The sequence below is a fragment of the Falco rusticolus genome, chromosome 4 (genome assembly GCF_015220075.1).
Source record: "Falco rusticolus isolate bFalRus1 chromosome 4, bFalRus1.pri, whole genome shotgun sequence".
Taxonomy (NCBI): domain Eukaryota; kingdom Metazoa; phylum Chordata; class Aves; order Falconiformes; family Falconidae; genus Falco; species Falco rusticolus.
Window position 1 is genome coordinate 101382262 of NC_051190.1, and position 22236 is coordinate 101404497.

At 42.6% G+C, this 22236-nt stretch overlaps 1 protein-coding gene across 1 annotated transcript in view; it reads right to left on the reverse strand.

Annotated features, from left to right (window-relative positions):
• The window catches only part of CMTM8 (CKLF like MARVEL transmembrane domain containing 8), a 39104-nt gene extending 31858 nt beyond the window's left edge, over positions 1-7246 (reverse strand). Inside the window, exon 1 of the mRNA XM_037383470.1 lies at positions 6994-7246. Coding sequence (XP_037239367.1) covers positions 6994-7164 — 171 coding nt within the window. The 5' untranslated portion in view covers positions 7165-7246. The remainder of the gene's footprint in view (positions 1-6993) is intronic.
• Between the last annotated feature and the right edge of the window lie 14990 nt (positions 7247-22236).

Sequence of the window (22236 nt, forward strand, 5' to 3'; positions counted from 1 at the left end):
CAGGAAAGAACTGCAGGCTGAATGAGAAGGCACTCACCAAACATGAGCAATACATCGTAATTGTCTCTACACTTCCCATTCAGAAGGGTTCAGAGTCCCCAAGAGAATTTTTCTGTGGTTTTGAGAATACAATTTTAAAGAAGAATCCTTGAGCCACCACTGCTCTAACCCTGCTTGTTGCTGCTACGCAGTCAGTGCAGGACATAGGACAGGGCAGACACATGTGCAGGCTCTCCAGGCACACAGCAGCGCTCCCAGCATCCTAGGGCTGGGAGTGAAAGGACCGAAAGGCATCTAGCACTTAATGGTTCTAGGAGTCAGAAACTGGGGGGCCATTTCTGATTTTGCAAGAGTCCTGTGTGACTCAGTCAATTAACCTTTTTGTCTGTACCCTTTCCCTGCTCACATTCTTACTACGCTGCCAGCAAATATATCTCTTCATCACACATGGCATGAAAAATGTTTAAGATAAGCATATACTACTTTAAGATCCTCTAATTTGAGGTCTTAACAGTGTGTAATAAACCATTCCAAGGAGAAGGCAGGAATCCTACTGCAGAAAGAATATAAAAATATAACACAAGGGGAGGAAAAAAAACCACAAACAAACCCAACAAAAACAAGTCCAGGATTTGCATTCATTTTAGGGCAAAACCCAGCACCAAGTATCTCCATCATTTGCTGTATCTAACAATACCAGTGGTCTTCACAAGCAACTCAGCTCGCATAGTACGGTTAGCCAGGGATGCAGCTTCCACAATAATTTTTATCGGACCAGCTGGCATAGCTGGTAAACGGCAGTTTTCACAGATACAGTCCCAATCTCTTTCCAGCCAGATTATCAGCCTTTGTCCTCAGACCATGATGTTTTTAGCCTCAGCACTCACCCTCATGAGTCAAACACCCAGCCGCAGCATCACACTAAAGCTAAGCACCTAGGAAGCTGCACCTATTCCATTAGGAATAATGGGTGGACTGCACATTTCACCAACACACAGACACAGGCTGCTGAAGGCCAAAAATTATTTCAAATTAGCTTTGGGCTGCATAAGGATTTTAGTAGGTACAAAACAAAGAAATTGTTTACTAGAAGGAAATATATTTTATTCACTACACATTCAAGAACAAGGCTGATGTTTAAGTATGCCTTTCAAGCATTCTTCTTATGAAGAAATAATGACATTTCATACATTTTCTACCTTAACCTTGAGATACAAAAAATATTTAGCATTTTTTACATTTTATAAAATATCTGCATTCAGCCTGAGAGACATCTCCACCCTCTTACCATGTCAATCCTTATAACTGTTTCTGTCTACATTTGAAGTATGTTCCAGACAACACTTTCCAAAGCTTCTGTTTTCTTGTGTCCCCCAGTTTTCTCCTCCCAAGGAAACACCCTGATCTTGTCCAACAAACCAAAGACCTTTAAGGAAACAGGACGTTAAGCAACAATATGATCTAGAGGAAGACGCAAATCACATAGATGCATGTATTCACTACACTAGGGATAGTTACACTAAGGGTTAGCAGTGGAACAACAGCACCTGAAGAAAAGGAGAACTGCAACCTGACTTCTGAGAGAGTTTTGTCCCATCGAGAGCAAAGAGCTTAGACTTTATGTCTTCTTATACATGCACAGGAAGATGAAGCTACTGGATGAAGTAACTGACTAGTAGAGAATCCACTCAGTAATTCAAAGTGAATCATTTTAAGACCATGCTTACGTACATCTCCTCTAGGCAAAGCACTTGTTCAACACGTCAGGAAGTGCCTCAGCATTGTCAACTACATACAAGCAGACACACTATGACTGGAGTAAAAGTTGCTTTGTAAGGAAAAAAAAAAACCCCACCACCAACAGAAAAATTCTCTGCTGTTCCTGATGTAAGAGAAAATCTTGCTGCTCCTACTCAGGTGAGTAAAGAGGCTTCATCAAACTCCCTCTGTGCTTCTGAGGGCTGTTCCAAGATCTGGGGGTGCAGAAGGAACATGGGATCTATAAATAAAACTCGGAGCTGCAGTCAGAAAGGGCATAAGACTAAAAGAAAAAGCTGTGTGCAAGGAGAGCTTTAAAAAGATGTAGTACAATTTTTGTTTCACTCTATTACTTCTGCTTTTCTTAACATTTATATGATTCTATTGCTAACATAATTCAGAACTTGAATATCTGGAGGCGATTTTGATGCATCTCTTGGGGGGGAAAAAAAGGGGGCAAAAGCCTATTGAACAAACATTTGGACATGTCCAGTTGTTCTCGTTTTGGTAACTTCAATATCTTAAATCTGACATAACTTTCAATATCTATTTAATATTCTGAGGCTCACCACTCTACTAGAATAAAGAAACTCAACAAGATTTCTTTTCTGAATTAAGCCTTCAAAGGTCTTACATTTGAAGAATAATAAAAACGTTATCAAAATTATTTTTATTGTCCAGAAATGTAAATTTGAACCACAATTTTATGTGGTGCCATTAATGTAACCTCCTATCAGGCTTCTATATTTCAAGTACATATCTTATTCTGCGCATTTGACTCAAAGAATAATCTGCATAGAATAGCATGAAGAAATGCAACTGCAATTACAACTTACTAAAATTTACACCATCACAAGATTTCACTTGCAGTAGCAGTGTAACAACCTTCCAAACCTTTTCAAGCTATGTAGTGTTTGGTTTTGTAAACAACAAATGGCCATCACAAGCCTTAAAATTAGTAGGGCAAGTTTTACAAGAGACTGCAACCAGCAACACACTCGTGTGAAGCCACAGTCTGAAGGAATCAATGTCATCATGCTAGAAAGTAAATATTTTTATAACTACACCCACAGCAACCACAAAACTCCATTTCTCCAAAGTGATCCATAATGCCTGATGTGAGAAACCAATTTAAAGCTCTGAGGAGGTATCACTAGCCATCATTTATCTCGGCCATAAAACTCTCAGGAAGACAAATATACAGTCTTTCTGGGCCATCATTGTACAGAAAAGAAACACTCAAAAGACATCTCTGGAAATCACTATACTTGCTTCTTTTGAAACTAGAAATCCTCCTGAGGGGTATGTTAGACTATAGGTAATATCAGTTATCTTCTACAGGATGTATTTTTACTGCAGTGTCAACCCAGGTGATTGACATCTGAATTAAAGACTTTCTGTAACAGTGCTTACATCTTACATGCTACTTTTCACCAACAGTTCTCAATGTGTCTTACAAAGATTTGTATCCATATTCCATGAACAGATAAGGCATTCAGAGAAGTAAAAGAAATGCACATGAACTCATTGTCAGTAGTCACTGGCCAGCTAAGGCCTGTGAATCCAAGTCTCCCAAGTCAGAAGCCCCTGCCCTGGTCAGCAAGCATCATTACTTCTGTATGTAACTAATTTGGATGAGCTTCCACACGCCAAAGCTGTGCTCTATGCCAGTTCCCAAAGACCTCTCAGAAATCCAGTGGCATTTCCTATTTCACTCTTTACGCTGAAATAAACTGACCCCAGTTCTTTCCCACTGAGTGGCAGGAAACCTTGTATGCTCTCTCATCAGGGAGGCAGATGTAGAAGGCAATGGAAATCTGTCAGCACCGGGTAATTTAGCCTACACTTCAGGCTGCACTTCTGTTTTCATTCATACTAGATGTATGCAGTGCTAGACCAAACAGCATTACAAAATTAAACTGAACCAGGTTTGGGTACATGACTTCAATACTGCTGAATACGCAGAGTCTATCTCATCCCTGATTTATACTGGCTTTAAAGCAGCTACGTAAAGGACATGTAATACTTGATCCATCATAAAACCTGTCTTTATAAAGCTAACTCATTTTGAACAAATTGGAAACAGCAGACCGAGTTAATAGCAGACCAGTGTTTTGCAACACTGCAAAGAATCTCTTAGTAGTAGATGTTAAGCTGAATTTACTGTGCCATTAAACCTCAGCCTCAGTGCAGATGTAGGCTGGCTACCAACACACATGGAAATCCACACAGCAGTAAATTCATCTCCAGAGCATTCAAATTAGGGAAGGAGGAGCAAAACCTGATCAAGATCCTTTATTTAAGGGAGTGGAAGACTTAATTTATGTGGTAACTTCCTGCTTTTCCCTTGTCTTTGGTTGAAGAATAACACAGATTTGCCCTTTGCCTATACAGAGAAGAGAGCTCCAGTTACAGAGCCAGGAATCACAGACTGCACTCTTGCTGCATGCATGTTGCTGACAGCTGCAATAATCAAATATTTATGCAGCCCCACAGCACAAACTCTTCAAACATTTAGCACTGTTGTTTAACACCCCTAGCTTAGTGTTAATGTAGTATCCTAATGAACACTGGATCTGGCAGATGAGTAGCTACAGCGATGAAAGATCCTACTAAAAACATTCCTCTTCCCTGTCCATCTCATAGGTGTCTCCAGAGCAGAGACAGCAGAAGCAAAGGCAGCTCTTACCACAGCTGCTGCACTTCAGAACTTGCTGCTTCAACTGAAAAGATCTATCAGGCTGCAACTCCTGTAACTGAAATACATAAGAGTTTGTCCCATTTACAGGTTTGCAAATCCTTAGCAGAAGGATCACACTATGAGCTGGGGAATCAGTACAGAGGGTCAGAAATATCCTAAAAAGGTAATCTGTGCAGGCAAGCTATAACTTTTATATATATAGGATGATCAGAACAGGCAGGGACTGACTGATTTATGGTATACAACTCCATTACTGCAGAATATGCGTGGCCAATTTTGAAATAGAAATCTTGCATAAAGCTAGTCATGCTCTCTCAAAGCACATTTTCTCTCAGAAAAAACAAAGAACATACAGAACTGGTGGGAAAAATTTGACCAAAAACCAATGCCAAACATGTGTGCGTATGTATATATATATACACACACATACACACATACAAACTCACTGGATTTTAATAACTGGTTTATTTCAGTTAATTCTGTATCACAGTATTCACTAATGCGTTTTCCTTTCACTTCACAGAAGAGGAGCTACTCTACCTGCTTTAAAATCAGTGGGGTTAAGAACCAGTAGTTATTTCCTCAAAGGCAGTATCTAGCAATATCCTACTACTGTAGGACCTGCCTTATCGCTTTCAACTTCATATTAAAACTGTTCTCCAGTGTCTCAAATACATCATCACAAACCAGTGTAAGTTCATCTACATTAGAGAGTTCTATCGGCTCCTTCAAGTTGACCAGACTGCATATCTTCATACTGCTGATCAGTAAAAATACGTATGTGAAAGCCTGCAGTGCAGACACAACTACACTAGGCTACAAAGTCAGGTAGCACTGAGGTTCTTTCTGAAACTGGTAAATGTACTTACAAAACTTAAACCAAAGCTGGCTCTAAATGTCAGTATTAATGGACTCAAGCATGTCAGAGTGGTGGCTGAAGAATCGTAACTATTCCAAGAGTCATGAATGGCTGACAGGAAACAAAAGTCGCCCCCCAAAAAGCATCAGCACTCTGTTTAGAAAGGTAAGCTACACAAATACAATCACCTGTCAACACAAACTAGAAAGCACACTTCCAACAAAGAGTAAGAGCCTGTCCATGCCCTGCGGCTATGTAGCTCAACTTAAGCGCAGCTGATGCAGTATTCAAAGCCAGGCTGAATATATGACATTCCAGTAGGGCCTGGGAAAAGCCTTGGGCACCTCTCTAACAATCGATCACTCTTCTGATAAAGTAGAAGAAAGGTCTGTAATTCTGTTGTAATTGGAAATGGAAAAAGAGTGGGAAAGAAAGCAGCTTTTCTTTCAAAAACTAAGGCTTCTTTATTCACAGACCTACCACAATTCTGACAATGAAGCATCCCCTGTATTTAACAGCTGAAGCAAGACTACAATCGCCTACCTACTGAAGACCACCAGAATTCCCAACCACACCAGCATACAAGGTGCCAGCTGGTAGCAGGCACTGACTTCTCACCCTCAAGCCCTACTTGCCCGTGCAGCAGCTGGCATCTCAACGCGCATCCTCTCCCCGACGGCACTGCTCCTGCCAGAGGTCCTACAACACACATCAGTCTGAAGCTTCCCTTGGCTACTTTAACTTTGAAGTCAGCAAAACCCACAGTCATTCCACTGCCGTGGTGGAGCACAATGTTTTTCAACCCTTGAAGATTAATCTGACCAGATACATTAACCCTTCCAGCATCATCAAAGCAAAAACATCACACAGGAAACTCAAAAACTTAGTTGGGGCAACCAGGCCTTCAAGTTCCTTAACTATTAATAACGTAGATGAGCCGAGCGGCTACGGCCTAACACCGGGAGCGCAGGCGGGCCCGCAGCGGGACACCAGCGCTGCGCTGCTCGCTGCCCATCACCGAGCCACCGACCACAGGCCACACTGCCGGGCCACCTGCGCTGTCTGCTTAAACCTCACCGCGTTTCTGCAAAAAATAAAATCACGACCAAAACCAAAAGGTGTTAGATCGTACCCCACCCTGTGCAGGCGTAGCTGACCACTAAAAGCATAAGGAAATGGATTTCTATTGACCTACAAAACGAAGGTAAGGTGCCTAATTAACTCTCGGGGCAGGGTTACCTGTGTGCTATGAGGTACAAGGTGTGTACAGCCAATGCAGTTAAAGGAAAGCCTCCCCAGATGGGCTCCCGATCTGCCCCCAGTCATTTTCCCGCTACGCGAGGCGATGCCGCGGCAGACGCTGCGGGGCACCAAGCTGCCTGCGTGCGCGCGGTGTCACCGCTGCTTGCGCCGGCCGCCCCGCGGCGGGAGGGCTGCGCCCCCGCCGAGCCGCCCTTCACCTGCCGGGACGGACCCGCCCGAGCCGCGGCAGGTGGCGGGCTGAGGGGAAACGTCCCAACCGGCAAAGGGCGGCGGGAACTCTCCACAGCGGAGACCCGACGGGCTGCTGAGCGCCCCGCGCCGGGCAGACGCTCCCCCCCACCGCTGGGCAGAGCCCCGCGGCGCACCCCCCGCCCGGCTCCCCCATGGCCGCCGTCCGCCCGGGGCCACTCACGATCTCGGTCACCATGAGGAGCCCGGGCGGGGTCCGCAGGAACTCCCTGTCGTAGGCGAGGGTGCTGGAGCTGGCCGACAGGTTGGCGGTGAAGGAGCTGCTGGTGGTGGTGACGGTGTGGGACCGAGGGCGCGGCGGCTGCTCCTGAGGCGGCGGTGCCGGTGGCTCCATCTTCGGCGCCGCGGGGCTGCCCGAGCCGGCCGGCCGGCCCCGGGCCCGGCGGCGGGGCGGGGCGGGGCGGGGGCGGCTGCCGCCTGACGGGTGGCGGGAAAGGCGCCGCCGCGCGCCGCTTTGTGTGGCCCCGGCGCCGCGGGCAGCCCCTCGGCTCAGCGCCCCCCGGCGCCGCGGGGGAGGCGGCCCGGCGCCCGGGCCCAAGCAGAGAGGCGGGTCCGGGGGCCGCCCGCCCCGCCCGTAGCTGCCCCGCGGGGCGGGAGCGGGGCTGCCGCATCACGGGGCGGGCGGCAGTGCGCTGAGGGGGGGCGGCGGGGGACCGGCCGGTATAGGGGTCGGGGAGGGGTTGGTGCGAGGGATCCCCAGCGCTAGAGAAGGGCCCTCCGAGGGGGCAACGCAGGGCCCCTCTGAAGCCATTTCCGGGCCTCCCGGGCTCCTGTGTCCCCCACAGCGGCCTTGGGACAAGGAGCCAAGCTCAGCCACCTGCGCTCTGGAAGAACGTGGCGGGAAGCCATTGCCCTAAGCTCCTGGTTGCGCACGGTTTGAGGTGTCCGACCCCTGCCGCCTGCCATCATCATCTGTCTGGACTGTCACCCCTGGCTCCATGGGCAGCAGCCATCAACAGGAGATGTGCTTTTGCGGTGGGTTGTTGTCCCCGCTGGCTGCCATCGCTCATCAGCCTCACGCTGTTGGGAGAGGAACCACCACAGGGTGCCACGGGCGGGCAGGGAACAAGAGGCTAGGAGATGGCACAGCCCTCTCGGAGCTGGAAATGGGGATTTAGCTGGGAGCTGAAACCAACCAGGAGTCTCCGCAATGCAAAAGACTTTTTAAAAGCCATGAAAACTATGGGAAGTATGAGGTCATTATTGGCCTACTACCTGACAGTGTCAAGCTGTTCCGTAACCTATACTTCTTAGCACTTTCCCAAAGTGTCACATTAAAAAAAATATTTTTTCTGGGTCATTTAAGAGCTGGTAAAGTAATCTTCCATGCCACAAAACATACGGTGTTTCAACAACAAGAAAGCAGGTTATAGTCTTTTTTAATGCTCAGGAATTCTCATTAGCAAAGCATTTGCATGTCGCAGCTTAGTAAAAATGAAGTGTTTTCCATATGTCTGGTGGCTATTGTCCTCAGATTGTTTACTGCTGCTCTCCTACTGGCTAACAAAGAATGGATTTTGCAGTATTACTTTTCAGCAAGGGACTGAATTGGCTGGGAAGGGAGGAGGAGGATGGCAGAGTTTCTCCCAGAAATACAGGAAACATTAATTACCCAAAGAAACTGGTTCTTGTGCATGATTGTGCCTCCACTCACAGTGTGAGTGTGTTGCAGCACAGGCTGCAGGGGCTTCTTGCAATGTGTGTCTTGGCTTGGGCTCTGTGGAGCCTCTGCATACTCACAGGCACTGGTGAATTTTTTGTTTAAGATAGCAGAAGAAATGTGACAGAGTTTTGCAAACATGAACTGCAGGTCATCAGAACGAGATACCAGCTACTCAGAACGAGATACCAGCTACTCAGCATGATATGATATACAAAACATGTAATTTCTTGGGGGGGGGCGGGGGGAGACTTAGCAAACCACACACTCAAACCATTTAACGCAACACCACAACCATGAATGAGGAATGTTACACTTTTTGGCAAAACCGTCATTTTTTGTGGTTACCAGCCATTCTGTATTGGTTGCATTCCTGTTTTATCCCCTTCTCTTAAGTAAGAGCTGAGATTTTAAAGGCACAGAACATATCTGTGCACTGGTTTGTTTAGAGACCTGCTCCAACTGGCTTGCAACTAAAAAGTGCTTTATCTGATTGTTCAGCACTGCCAGGCTTCCTTCCAATGCCAGAGCTGTTTTGAGATGCCCCTGTTGCTGTTCATGAGGCTCCGTTGTAACAGCATTGATTTTCTCCTCTGAAAGACTCCTGTCTTTTCAGTTTCCCACCTAGAAGATCAGTAAGCAAAGGTGAGTAAAGGTGGGGCTAAATTTCACAACAATAGTAAAATTAACAAATTTCAAAATGGTTTGAGTCATTCACATCACTTTTCCTTTGACAGCTGATTTATTTTACACTGGATGTATATTCTCACCATGTTTCCAGGATGTTATTCAGTGATCCCAGGTTTGATGCATAATTCTAAAACTCTGTATTAATTTTGCTCCCTAAAATTCTGGAGGTCAGCGTTGTATCTCTTTCAACCATCACAATCAGAGCAGTAAGTTTCACTGCTTTTGGTCTGCACATCTATCATTTGAGCATCCCAGGTCCTGTGGAGGGGAAAAAAAAAAGAAAAAGTAAACCAAAGACACAGATCATGAAACACTTGTTCCATTACAACTACTATCTGTTTCAACAACAATCTATTAACATAGCATATGTTTTCAATGTCTGTTGTAGAGGTCTAGTATCATGACTAATTCAACAACAACTGGATGGCTACGTTTCTGGGTAATTTCTCTGAACACTGGCTGCCACTCTGACTTCCTTAGCACATATTTCTCCAAACATAGTCAAAGAATGAGTTTCACTAAAAAAAGGGCAAATGCTCCAGAAGGTTATCTATATCACTGATATTCTGGGAAGCAAATTTCATTCTTTAACTTGACAACATAATACTTTATATTTTGAATGCTAACTGTGAGGCTCTGATGTTTTATTTTGCATCCTTGCACTGAAGGCTAGAACTGGAAGGCCTGCAGGGACCATCTGAGTTTAGCTAGATTTTTTTACATGTAGATAGCATCAGAAGCAAAATAATTGAATGCTGCTGCTGGAACAATCAACCTTTTATATACAGAACTACCAAGAGAGAAGAAGGTGGCCCATTTTCTCTATTTTAAATTAACCTTTCAATGGAAGGATTGGAGAGACTTTTAAACACCAGTCAAGATCGTAACCTCTTTCAACTATTATAATGAAGAAAACTGTAGTTAGAAAAATAACTTGGTGAAGGCTTTCAGTGTAAACGTTTTAGTAAAAGCAAAATAGCCCGTACAAGTATCATCAGGTTTCTAAGTAAAGGGTTTATTCCTGAACGTCTAGATATCTGATTAGCAGATTCTTCCATTTAAACTGGTCTGGTTCTCAAATCCTGAGGTATCAACATTTTTGAGATTACTGATCGAGCTCTCTAGAACTACTGCCTTAGCAACAATCTGGACAACTGGAAGTGCTAATTAAAGTAGACTCACAGGCCCAAGGAGCAGAGCTGACTGGAATTTCCTGAACTGGTTTTCTGTTTTTGAAATACAGCTTCCCTTCTCCCCTCCCAAATCCTAGAATTTTCAAATGTCAAAGTTATTTGGACTTTTTTTTTAAGTAAAAGAAGTAAACATATAAAAGGAAAGGTGATTGAGATTTTTCACTGGTCATCAGCAAGCTTTCAGTCAACAACAAAAACTTCCTGTTTTTAAACCACCTAGGAACGATCTAAGAAAGTTAAGGGAACTTACTCTGCAGAGGGAAAGAAAGGAATTGTACTTCCTGTGGAACCCAGGTCATACATAAGGAACATGGATTCTTGTCGAATGTCCAGAACAAATATTCTCACCCTTGACATCCCACCGTGCTAACCTGAGGATGAGATATTTTTAGTTAGCATTAAATCAAAAAATGTTTGGAGTATTTCCTAATGGCTTTTTGGAATCTGCAAAGTGTAGGCTTTGAGCTACAAACATATTTAAGTAAATAATTAATAACATATATTACTCTTTGATGGCTTACAACTGTACAGAAAAGCTGATTTATACTAACCCAAACCAGAAATACTTGATTTGTACTTTGGTAGTGACATGAGCTATAGGCATGCCTAATGATCAGTCAAGGCAAATGACTCTGTATGAACCAGTATTTTGCAAAGTAAAGATGGTTTTCATGATTGAGATACTTAGATCTTCCAATGTTGCTGCAACAAAGAGAAAACAGATGAGATGCCTATACTTTCAAAACTGCTGTTCTTCTGCAAATCTGTAGAGGATCTATGTTTGTACGTGGAGTTATTGAACACGAGGCTTGTTTGGTTTTGCAGCTTGGGCGCCCCAAAACCAACAAACTTAATATCAATACCAATTGAAACTACAGTCCAAGTAATGACAGTGCATGGGATTTGATCATCAGATATGTAAGGTACTACCCTAATGCTAGAAAATACAAAATTTAGCTGTTTATGTTCTGTACTCCTTTTCTCACAAGTATTTCTTTCTTTATGTGAAGTTTACTTGAATTATATGGACAAAGGCCTGACTGTACACATGCAGACATTTTACCTGCCAAAAAGCTGTCTCAGAACATATACACTGCCACACAGAGAACTGACTCCATGCTGCGAACAGTAATATACTGACTTTAAGGTTTTTTAAAAACTCCTTTTTCCCAGTTTTGAAACCCATTATCATGACAATAAGGAAACGGCTGCGATCCTGCTAAGAAGTGAAATCACAAAGTACGTAAGCCATGTATTTTCCGTGGATTAGCCTTTCACCAGCTGTTTTATCTGCTCTGGGAATCTAAAAATCCTTCCCAGCCCTGAAACGCAACCGTGTCTTCGGTGTTGTGCTGAAGAAAAATTGCTTACTTCCTCCAGAGCCGATTTGTACTTAGAGCACTGTCCCTGCATGCTGTACACATATGCTTAACTTCAGGGCAGAGAGTACACCTACTCAAATTAAGGGAGGAGTTCGTAGTGAGAAGTCTACGTACAAATCTCAGAACGGGGGTTGTGGTTTTCAGGCTTTGGGGTCAAGGACCTAAAATCTGTAATGCACCTGCAAGACTATGCCCATATCGTATTTCACAGGCTGCTCCTCAGCTGCCTGCCTTTAGGGCAAGCCTGCAAGCACAGCTCCAAGCACAGCTGGTGGCCATGCCTTCTCACACATGCAAATCACCGGCCACCCGAATAGTCGAGAGTATCCGGTGTCATGCGACCCGAGGAAGGAGTTTATTCTGCCTCTGGGCATGTCCAGACGGGCTGTCCTAGAGGCACACTCATAAATACTTTAATTGGGGTCATCAATCCTCCATAGACCTTTAAATATTACTATGGTACAAACACATCCTGGTGATCACAGTGCTTCAGAATACAGTCATTTCCACTGAAGACATGTAGGTTTTTACTCATTAAGGATGGTGCTTGCCTAAGTGTTTATGTAAATCACAGCAGGTAATGTTTATACAGCACTCAAGCCCAGTGCAAAACAGCTGGAGGAAAAGATCACCTTCAAAATTGTCAATGCTCTATTTGTTTTTAGATAGCTAATGAAAGACCGAACAATTTCATTGTGGTTTCATCACAGCATCATCCATGTTTAAGGAGAGAGTTTACAGCTACCTCATAACTTCTGCCATCAGTTTGCTTGCAGGCTTTATTAACAGACAGCTATCATGCTCTGCTGTGGTTGGGAGAAGAACCTGACACATGCCTGAGACCAGAAGTGCACCTTATATTATGCTAAAATGTTAGGAGGTGACTTGAGCTTGCTGTGTATATATACACACAAATATACACAGAGAGAAGGCATCCAGTAGCTGGCAGGCAAAAACCTAACCAGATACCACAGCTGGAAGCTGAAGCTGAACAAATTCAGACTGAAAATTAAAAAAAAACAAACACACCATTGCTGTTTGGGTTTTTTTAACTTATGTTTTTAATACAGCCTAATTGGATATTTGAATAATTTATTAAGTAAAGCAGTAGACTCTTCATCATTTTAAATCTATAATTCAAAGCTATGGATTTATTTAAAAGATACGCTTTACCAAGCTTACACTGACCAATTTTGTGGTCTGTATTACATAGAACATGACAAGAGATGACCCAGGTGATTTGAAAAACCATTGAAATGAATTCCAATTAATTCCATAAAGCATAATCTTGCTAATGCTCTGGTCACCCAGCTGTACAATATACATGCAGTACCAATGCCCAGCACATCACCTCCTTGTCCTGAAGCAGTAGCAGAATAAAGGTTTTCATGAATCTCACTGGCTGGGCTGTGCCTGGCCCATGGCAGGGCGATGCTGTACAGGGAGAATGAATCAGTTTTATGCAGGTGGGCTGCAAGGTTTAAGGGTGGAAATATTCATCCAGTGAAAGAAAAAAAGGCCAGTGGGCTGAGTGCAGGATCTGCTGAGAAAGGCCGGAGCTGGCTGGGGCGAGGTACAGGAGTGCGCACGCCCTGCTGTAGGGGGCTGAAGGGCAGGAGAGGGGAGCTGGGAGCCTGGCAGAGCACCGACCTGTGCCTTGGAGAACGCAACAGTGGAAGGTATGGAAGCATTAGTACGGGATAAAGACATTCAGCATCTATCCGTTAACAGGAGGAGAGCAAAATGTTAACAGAGAAACACATTATACCATGTAATGGTCTGAAGTCTCCAAGTGACTGACTGATATGCTATCGCTATTTTCAAATCAGCAATTTATCTTTGTAATTAGACCAGTGCCAAAAGACTTCTGTGAACACGAAAGAACAAAATGACCTCGATATTTTTATTCATAGAACAGTCTTAGTCCTGAAACAAAACAAAACTCCCTAGCACAAAACACACCCAAGTTCAACTCAAAGCAGGACACAGAGATGCAGGCACCAGTGTTTTAGAGTAGACAGAACACTTCTCATGACTATAAATAATTACTGGATGCTTTCGTAGCATTAGTGTTACAGATATGCACAAAACCAGCATGCAAAGCTGCTGATACCTGGTAAATCTTGCATCAGTGCATGAAAAAATAGCTGCAGTGATGCAAAGCACTTAGTGCGTTCATCAGTCCCAGGTTCCTGAAAATAACTATTGCAAGAGAAATAGGAGCCCGGAGAAACAGGAAATAAAATAGAAGAGAGAATGATTTTTCTATTGTGGCTGCATGTATTTACAGGGAACAGAGTGTGTCGTCTGTTGCCAGTCTAGAAAAACCTGCTGGGATTTTAAAATGAATCAGAAAGCCAAATTTTGTTAAATTGCTCAATTCACTTAGTCTGCCTTAAAAACTGCAGGCTTTGGGCTACATGAGAACAGTGCATGGTATCAAACTATAGAGCGGTCAAGGGGTGGATGATGGGCTGCCTTTTGAAGGGACCAGGATTTTTTCAGAACAAAGGCTTATCCTATTTATGACACGTCTTGAGAAAGTTTATCCCGTCAAGTCATTTATCACCCTACTAACTAGCTACTGAGCATGGATAATGCTTCTTTGCTAGATCGTTGAAGGAAAAGAGAATTGCAGAAGAAAGGAAGATTTTCATTTGGGGATTTCAGGAGATTGGGGAGAAGAGCTGACAGGAGTTAGCCTGTCTAAGCTCTTTGAACCAGGAGAAAAACATACCAAGAAGGATTTTACTAAATGCTCATAGTGCAGCTTAAATACAGCCTTTTCTACTGAGAGCAACCTCATTATATAGGTATTTCAATTATGCGAATTGGCACAGCCCTGTGGTTTGCAGTATTAGATCTGGACTAAGCAGAGGATGCTTTGAGATGGATGCGGCTCTAATTACTAATATTGAGGTGAATTAAGTCCAACATATATTTGTGAATGTCTGGCTTAATGCTAACTATGAGACAATTCTGACATGAGGTTTGTTATAACACAGGTGCCCCCTTAAGACCCACAACTGTAAAGCCTTGTTTCCTATGAACTTTGAGGTTGGCTCACTTTAGTGTTCAAGAAAGTTCAGACTCCATTGGAAGTGCTCACTGCAGTGGGGTGTTTGTAGGGTCAGTCTACTCCATGTAGCTTTTTTCTACTAAGAGTGTATCCTCAGTTAGCAATTTTCTTGGCATTTGCAAGAATTTGACATCTTTTGTACTCTTCCACTTTGTCACATTCAGTTGAATTGACCAATAGGTTAAAAGACGACGAAGGAAGATGAGGACGGGTAGAGTGATAGCTTAACCTTCATCTCCTCACCACATCAGAAAACTGGTTTTATATATACATAAATATAGATATACACACACACACACGAGGATACACAGACATATTTATACAATTAAAAGAATGTCTCCTAGATCCAGACTATTATTTTTTTTTTAAAAAAGTAGTCATAAATATATCAAATATATGATCTTACAAAAGCGGTGTGGTTCTCCAAATATGCCAATCAAGTAATTTCTTCCTTGCCTTCCTCACAAGGATTCAATCAGAGGCTCAGGAAACAAGCTGTATCAGTGTGTACAAATGAAGGTCATGCATCAAACTGTGCTTTTTTTAAAAGTGATGTTACAATTACTATTTCAGTGAAGTACTAATCAAGGAGGCCGTATTTTAGTGATTCATTGTTCAAGCAGGCAGTACAAAGGAAGATCATCAAAGTTAGCAAGATATATTCAAACCAGGTGTTACTTCAATGAAATCTGAGATTATTTCTTGCACATAAGCATCCCTCTTGTGCTAGAAGCTTACATTTATGGGCTGTCTGAATTCACTAGTGAAGGATTTCTGGATGTAATTCACAAGTAAGAGAAACACAAGGTAAGGGGATTACTTAAGTTCATCAGTGCTGAAATTCAGGATTTAATAAATTATCTTCATAAATAGCAATGAACAATACTGGGATATTTTAAGGAGTATTTCAAGGTATTTTTCTAATGGGAAGATGAATTATAGGTGACATCTCCCAGCCTGCAAAAGTACTCCCATCTGCAAAGCAACTGTGTGTAAGGCAACCAGCAAGAAAAAAAAAAAAATCACACACAGAAAAGGAGAATAAAAAACAGAAGATGCTGGTGAAGGCACCTCTACTACAAAACCAAGTATTCAATCATGTCTTCCTATAAGAGCACAGAAAAGGAGCCCGAGGACACATGACAACTGCCTCTCCCAGGAGTGGGGAACAGAGAGGTTGCAGATCCAGTCTACCTCATCTGAGCATGAGTGATACAATTCAAGTTCACCTCTAAATCTGGGGAAGTGAAGAAAAGGCAGCACTTGGAGGACTACATCCCCTACATACTTGCTCTATATGCGTCCTTGCCTTGAAAAAGAAACCATTATTTTACACTATTTCATTGATGTGATTAAAAATAACTTTTAGCAAGCTGTGAGATGAGTGACAGAGAGGCATACTCTCTGCTAGCACTACACAGTGAACCCTGTGTGTGTGGGGCAGTGAATCCCCTGACATAACTTGTGCCAAAAAAAGCCACCAATGCATTATAATTAGTCAACAATACTGGACTAAAGCAGATTCAGAAAGCTCTGTTTGCTCAAAGGCAGTACAGAAAATAAAAAAAATTGCCAACCCGAATGACCACCAACCCCAAACACTCCAAATCTGTATTAAAATGCGTATGAAGATCAGCTGTTTCTTGAGATCTGCCTACTGGATTTCAATATATTTTACTAATCATCTCAAGCCAAATAATGCTTTTGAAAGTGAAATAATCTTTCCAAAACTCTATCTAGCTACACAAAGACTTGTGACTAGGTAAGCCCGAGAAAACTGCATTGAATAGAGATAAATCTTACATTAACACTAATACTTCAGAACTGAAAGCAGACTTGAAAATCAGGCAGCTCTCCTGTTCAAGTGTTGCCTGTGTGCATGCATGCATTTTCTTTACAACACCGGAATTTAACACACAGAGGGGCAAGCAGACAGCAAGCAGTCCTGGGGTATGAAGTCACCAGTTCCTTAGGATGTGTTCAGCACAGCCTGCAATCCCACGAACTTCCTTGTAACAGCCCAGTTGAAATGCTTTCATCCAGACTCAAGCAGGCTGCCTTGAATAGTTTAGGATTGCTGCTTATTTACCCTGTAACTCCTGCGACAACAAACCACACTGTCATTTTTAGTGATGCATTCAAGAGGGACTATCTGAGGCCTGATTGTCTGGTGTGGAGTTCCCAGTCATCATAACATAATGAGTTTTAAATCAGTCTAGTCCATCTCAGTAACTATAACAAGGTACCTGGAGCTGTGCTTCTCAAATTTTACAGTACCGGGCTTTTCCAATCTGTTTTCTAAAATCCATCTTTCTATCCCGTCTGGGCATAACTACTGTCCCCACATCAGAATAACAGGGATGTTCAAGCCTCCCAATACCTGCTTACCACTCATTAGATGCTCCTGTGACTCGGCCCACGTGCTGACATAACAGGTTCTATCTAAATGCAATCAGTTCACAGCAGTGCTTCTTGTGCCCCCACCACCATAATATTTGCTAATTTTCAAATCACGTAAACCAAGTCCTCTGTTTTTCATTTCAGGACTGATTACAGTAGCAATGAGAAAACCAGTGATGCTGGCTTTGTGCTAGGGGAGAGCTTGTACACAACACGCACAAGTTCTCAGGTGGAAGGAACCAGCAAGATTTCCTGCCCACTTGTGGGTCAGGACCTATTTTAGATGGATAAAGATGCATCAGCAGTCAGGAGTGTCCCTGGAGCGTTCTTGCTCAATTTCTCTCATTTAACCTCAACCTCTGGTAACATCAGGCCACAGCTGCTGGTAGCATTATAATTAATTGGGTTTTAAGATCACATAAAAACCTTAATAGCCAGGGTTATGGGTACCTTGCTATTACTAGGACTCCCATTTCCAGCTCTGAATCTGCAATTGCAAGAGGGAAGGAAGAACATCTTGAGGAGCTTTGCTTTGAGGGCTTATATCTGACTACTTAGTCAGACCTAATCCTGCTTGGTTTAGCTCTGAGAAAAATCATAAACTGATGAAGAGGTAGTCAACACTTCTGATTATTTCTTACTTGTTAAATGCAGCATGTCCAAGAAAATGGTGGTCTTCACCTCAAGGAGGTTGCAATTATTTCTTTTTCCAGCCTTTGTTACAATGATCAGTGCATTTTTCTGAACTCTCAAGATGCCACTGCAGAGTAAAGTGCATATTTGCTCTGCATAAGCTGTCTAGAGTGCATAAACAGCATATTTTTCTCATCTCATAGTTCTCCATCTCTTGTTTGGAGAGTGATACATGCAAGAGAAGGGAAACTTCAATAGTAGTTGTTATATCTCAGTGCATTTTGATAATGTGAAATGTCTCTTCCATTTGAGCAATGGCTTAAGTTCTCTGAGAAGACATTTCCAAAGTTTTGGTTTTGAACAGAACATAGCTGCACCAGGCTGTCACCGTGAAGCCGTGCCTGCTACAGAATGACAGGCCAAAAGGTGCTCAAAAGGAGCTTTGTCCTCACTCCTCCTGTGCATGTTTAATGAATGTGTTTTAGCGCATGTCCTTGCATTTCCAGCTCTTGCACTGGTTAGAACGAGACTTGGTCACACTCCCTTTTTCCAACAAGTGCAATACTTTGAATTCTGTTCCCTCTTTTTTTCCACACATAATATATACAAATTACACTTAAAACAATTTACCTGTAGGGTAGGCAGTCCAACCCCATTCCCCTCATTTCTAAAGTGAATGCTTTCAGAAAGCTAATTTTACCTGCTAGGCAACACCTCTGCTACTCTACAGTGCCCAGCACTGTCAAGCCAACCACATTGTATTTTGGAACAAAATTACTGGGTAGCTGTGCATTCCCCTGCCAAATAGTTACAAGCAGCTGAATTACAAGTTTTAGAATATATCATTGAATAACGTATAGTCACAGATAAGTTGGAGACAAAATTTCCAGGGGGGGCGGAATATTACTTAAATTAGTATGGTAACTAAGTATTATTAAACATTAAGTTTAGGATACTATGGCTCTAGAGTAGAATCAAGCAGCTTTTATTACAAAGTGTAATACTCTGGCTGGGTGAAGATCGTTCCTAGCTACCAAAATTTTGGTGTGATCACATATTCTAGAGACTTAGAGTAGCCTGAGCAACTGTACCAGGGAATACCACCAAGAAAAAATTTGAGCTTCTGCTGCTTTAAAACAGTGAATATAGGAATAAAGATGCAAGTGGCAGAAGTATATACACAACAGTATGAAAGTTTGGAAGATCTTATTCCACACTTAACCTCTTTACTGGGCAACAAACATAAGACGAGGCTAAATGCATATAGCAGCATGCTTACCTTTTTTCACTGTGCTGGCTAAAGCTCTGGGAGTAATGAAAGGTATTCTTTCTCTGTAGTAGCCTACAGCCTGAAAAAAAGATGCAGATGAAGAAAACTGGGGGATAAAACTAAACGCAGACAAGGGAACGCTGACATGACGAAGTGCTACTGCAATTAGCACCTGAGGCTTGAAAAAAACCCACACTATGCTGATGAAGTCTACGTTAAAAACACAAAACCACCACCACCCCCAGAACAAAGCATCTCTGTCACCTTCAAATGCAAGTCTGCATAGTAAGTGGAAGTTCGAAATATCTGTAATCTGGGTTTAAATACACCACTAAAAACTCTCGTACAAAACTTGGGCTTTAATCCAAAACACAAGCATAGCCAAGGCTGGCTTTGCTCAGCTATCACAATACAGAGCAGCTTGCTTTGAGCTCACTTTGCTAAAACGCATTCAAGTGAGTATTTAAAGCCTTCAAAATCATGTATCACATTGACACATTTTGGTTTATCTCTTGATGCAACAATATAGGAAGAATAGCATATTAAAAAAAACACGAACAGCTTACAGTTACTGAGAAGCTGTGATGCAAGTACTTGTGTTAGAAGTTCGCATTTTAAATACTAGCTAATGCTTTATAAATGTCTCTATATTACTCTTTACATAGCTCAGGAATCCAGCCAGTGCTGGCTAACAGATTTGGCTTGCTTTCCAGTTCTCTCCAGCCTTCAACAAGCAAAAAAGCAAACTAAAAATCCCCAAGGCTCTAATTTCTGAGCCTATCACACACCTGTGCTCAGTAATCATCAAACAAAGATAATCACCGAGTCCTCAAAACACAAACTATTCAGAAAGAATCTATCACACTGAGACCTGAAGAATGTCCTATGACAAGAATGTGATGCAATTTTTTAAATGGGAGTTCATAATGAACCTGGATTTGGAGAAAGAAAGGGCAAACTAGTTCAATTAATGTCATTATTATTTTCACCTAAACATGTGATATGCACTATTTTTTTTACAAACATGGCATTTCAGAGCTTCAATAACCAGTAGTGTAGATGTGACGCCCTTCCCCTAAAATAGTAGCAATGCCCCCAATTAACCCAAGCTGACTTACTGCCATCCCAGACACCGTAGGATGGTCTGGAAGGGATCTGTACACCAGCTTCAGAGCCAAACAGCTTTAAATAAATGCATGGATATAGCTAGTGCAACGTCAGCTGAACATTGGTCCTCTCGGTGGCCTCGCCAGAAGCCTGTGCAAAATTCTCAGCCCCTTACACAGCTTACTTGTGCACACAAATGTTTAATACGAGGTAGGTAAGAGCTTACCTGTATAAATAAGCATATGCATGTGCACGTACATCCACCTTTTGAGATGAAGAATGCTTCTTAAGGCTTGCTACAAAGTAGCACATAAAGGTGTGTCTACGTAAAGATGAGAGGGAAGCTGGAAGAAATATGAAAAAAAGCTGTAGGGTGAAAGACTCCCATCCAGTTGAGAAAGTGAAACGTGGTGTAGCAACAAGAAGGAGCGCTAACATCACAGAGTGAGGTATGGATCATACTGAGCAGACTTTGGCAGTTATCCCCACCTAACCAGTCAAGACTGCTCACAGGTCAGAGGGGTGCTTTATTTATTATTCACTAGTTCCTTAGTGTGAGTTACAAGGAAACACGTTCAAAAGCAGCAATTCATGCTGTTTCTAGTAACTTACTGAAATAATCAACATATGGTTCCAAATATTCCCTACAATTACCCTTCACAACATCTCTCTAAAACAGATCCTGTAGGTAATAGGTAAATATAACAAACAGGTAAATTCAATTTAGACAAGGGGAACTCCAACAGATACACCGTTCTGCTGGGCGTCACCCTACTGTTCTCTTAAAATCCAGTTCTGCACTTGCTTTCAGTAAGAGCGAGACTAGACTGATAGATCAAGGGTATCTGAAAGTCCCTACCCAAAGCATATTGGCAGGAATCTGAAATCAAGTTAGACTGATAAGAGAACTAGGTTTCATTTAACCTGAATGCCAAACACCTCTCCTTTGCACATGCTGGGATTGAAGGCAGATACTGGTCTCATCCATTATTCAAAATAAAGTGTTACCTTATAGTGCTCAGATTTATATCAGCTCAGGGCAAATCACAGAAGGAAATTCTGTGCCGCCAAGAGCCAGGCAGAAGAGTAATAGTTAGACATTTTCTAGTAACATGAAGTGCTACATGTTCTGTGACAATTCAGATATCACAGGGACTGGTTACTTTATGTACTTCATTCATACAACTCCAGCCTTACAGTGAAGCTCAGGGTGGGAGCACTATGAAGAAGCGTCAGCACAGGCCACTGGAAACTGACTTCTTGTCTGCCCTTTCCTGTATCTCAGGGCCAGCCTGCGTGTTATTTAGCCAGACACCCAGCCTAGCGAGAAAGCACCGCCCCTTCAGAAGACAGTCCATATGAAAGAAACGTATCTGTCCTAATTCTCTTGTGATAGTTTTTACTTTCCTGTTGACTCAGAGTTACCAGAATTAAAGGCCCATTGGACGGTTATGTTTTAGATACCTACGTATTTATTCTAGTAGGTGATTTCATACACTCTAAACAATTTTGAGCTAAAAATACAAGAAATGATCTAATGGCTGAAACTCTGACTTAGAATTAGGAATAACATGCATCCAGTCACGTTTGCTGTGCAACCACCTTTACCTGACTCAGCACCCCTACTTGTACATGAGGAACTAGGACATCTCTCTCGTTTTATGAAATGCTTTGAGGCTTTCAGGTAGACACTGCATTACGCTATTCACCAAAAAAACCCCATACTTTTTTTACAGTATGCTGCCCCACAACTAAGTACTAGACCTTCCTTTTCCTGGTTAAACACTTGTGATACCTCCCACCCTTTTTGCTGATGTAGAACCTGACAAAACTGAACATGATGTGCTCTCATCATTTTCCAGGCTCTTGCAACTTCAAGATGCAAAAGAAACAAGTATTGCTGGATGCATATTACCTAAGTGATGCTGAAAGATCTCACAGACCACATTGTCCAAGAGCTGAGGTAGTGCCTGTTTTCCAGGCTCTTGCAAC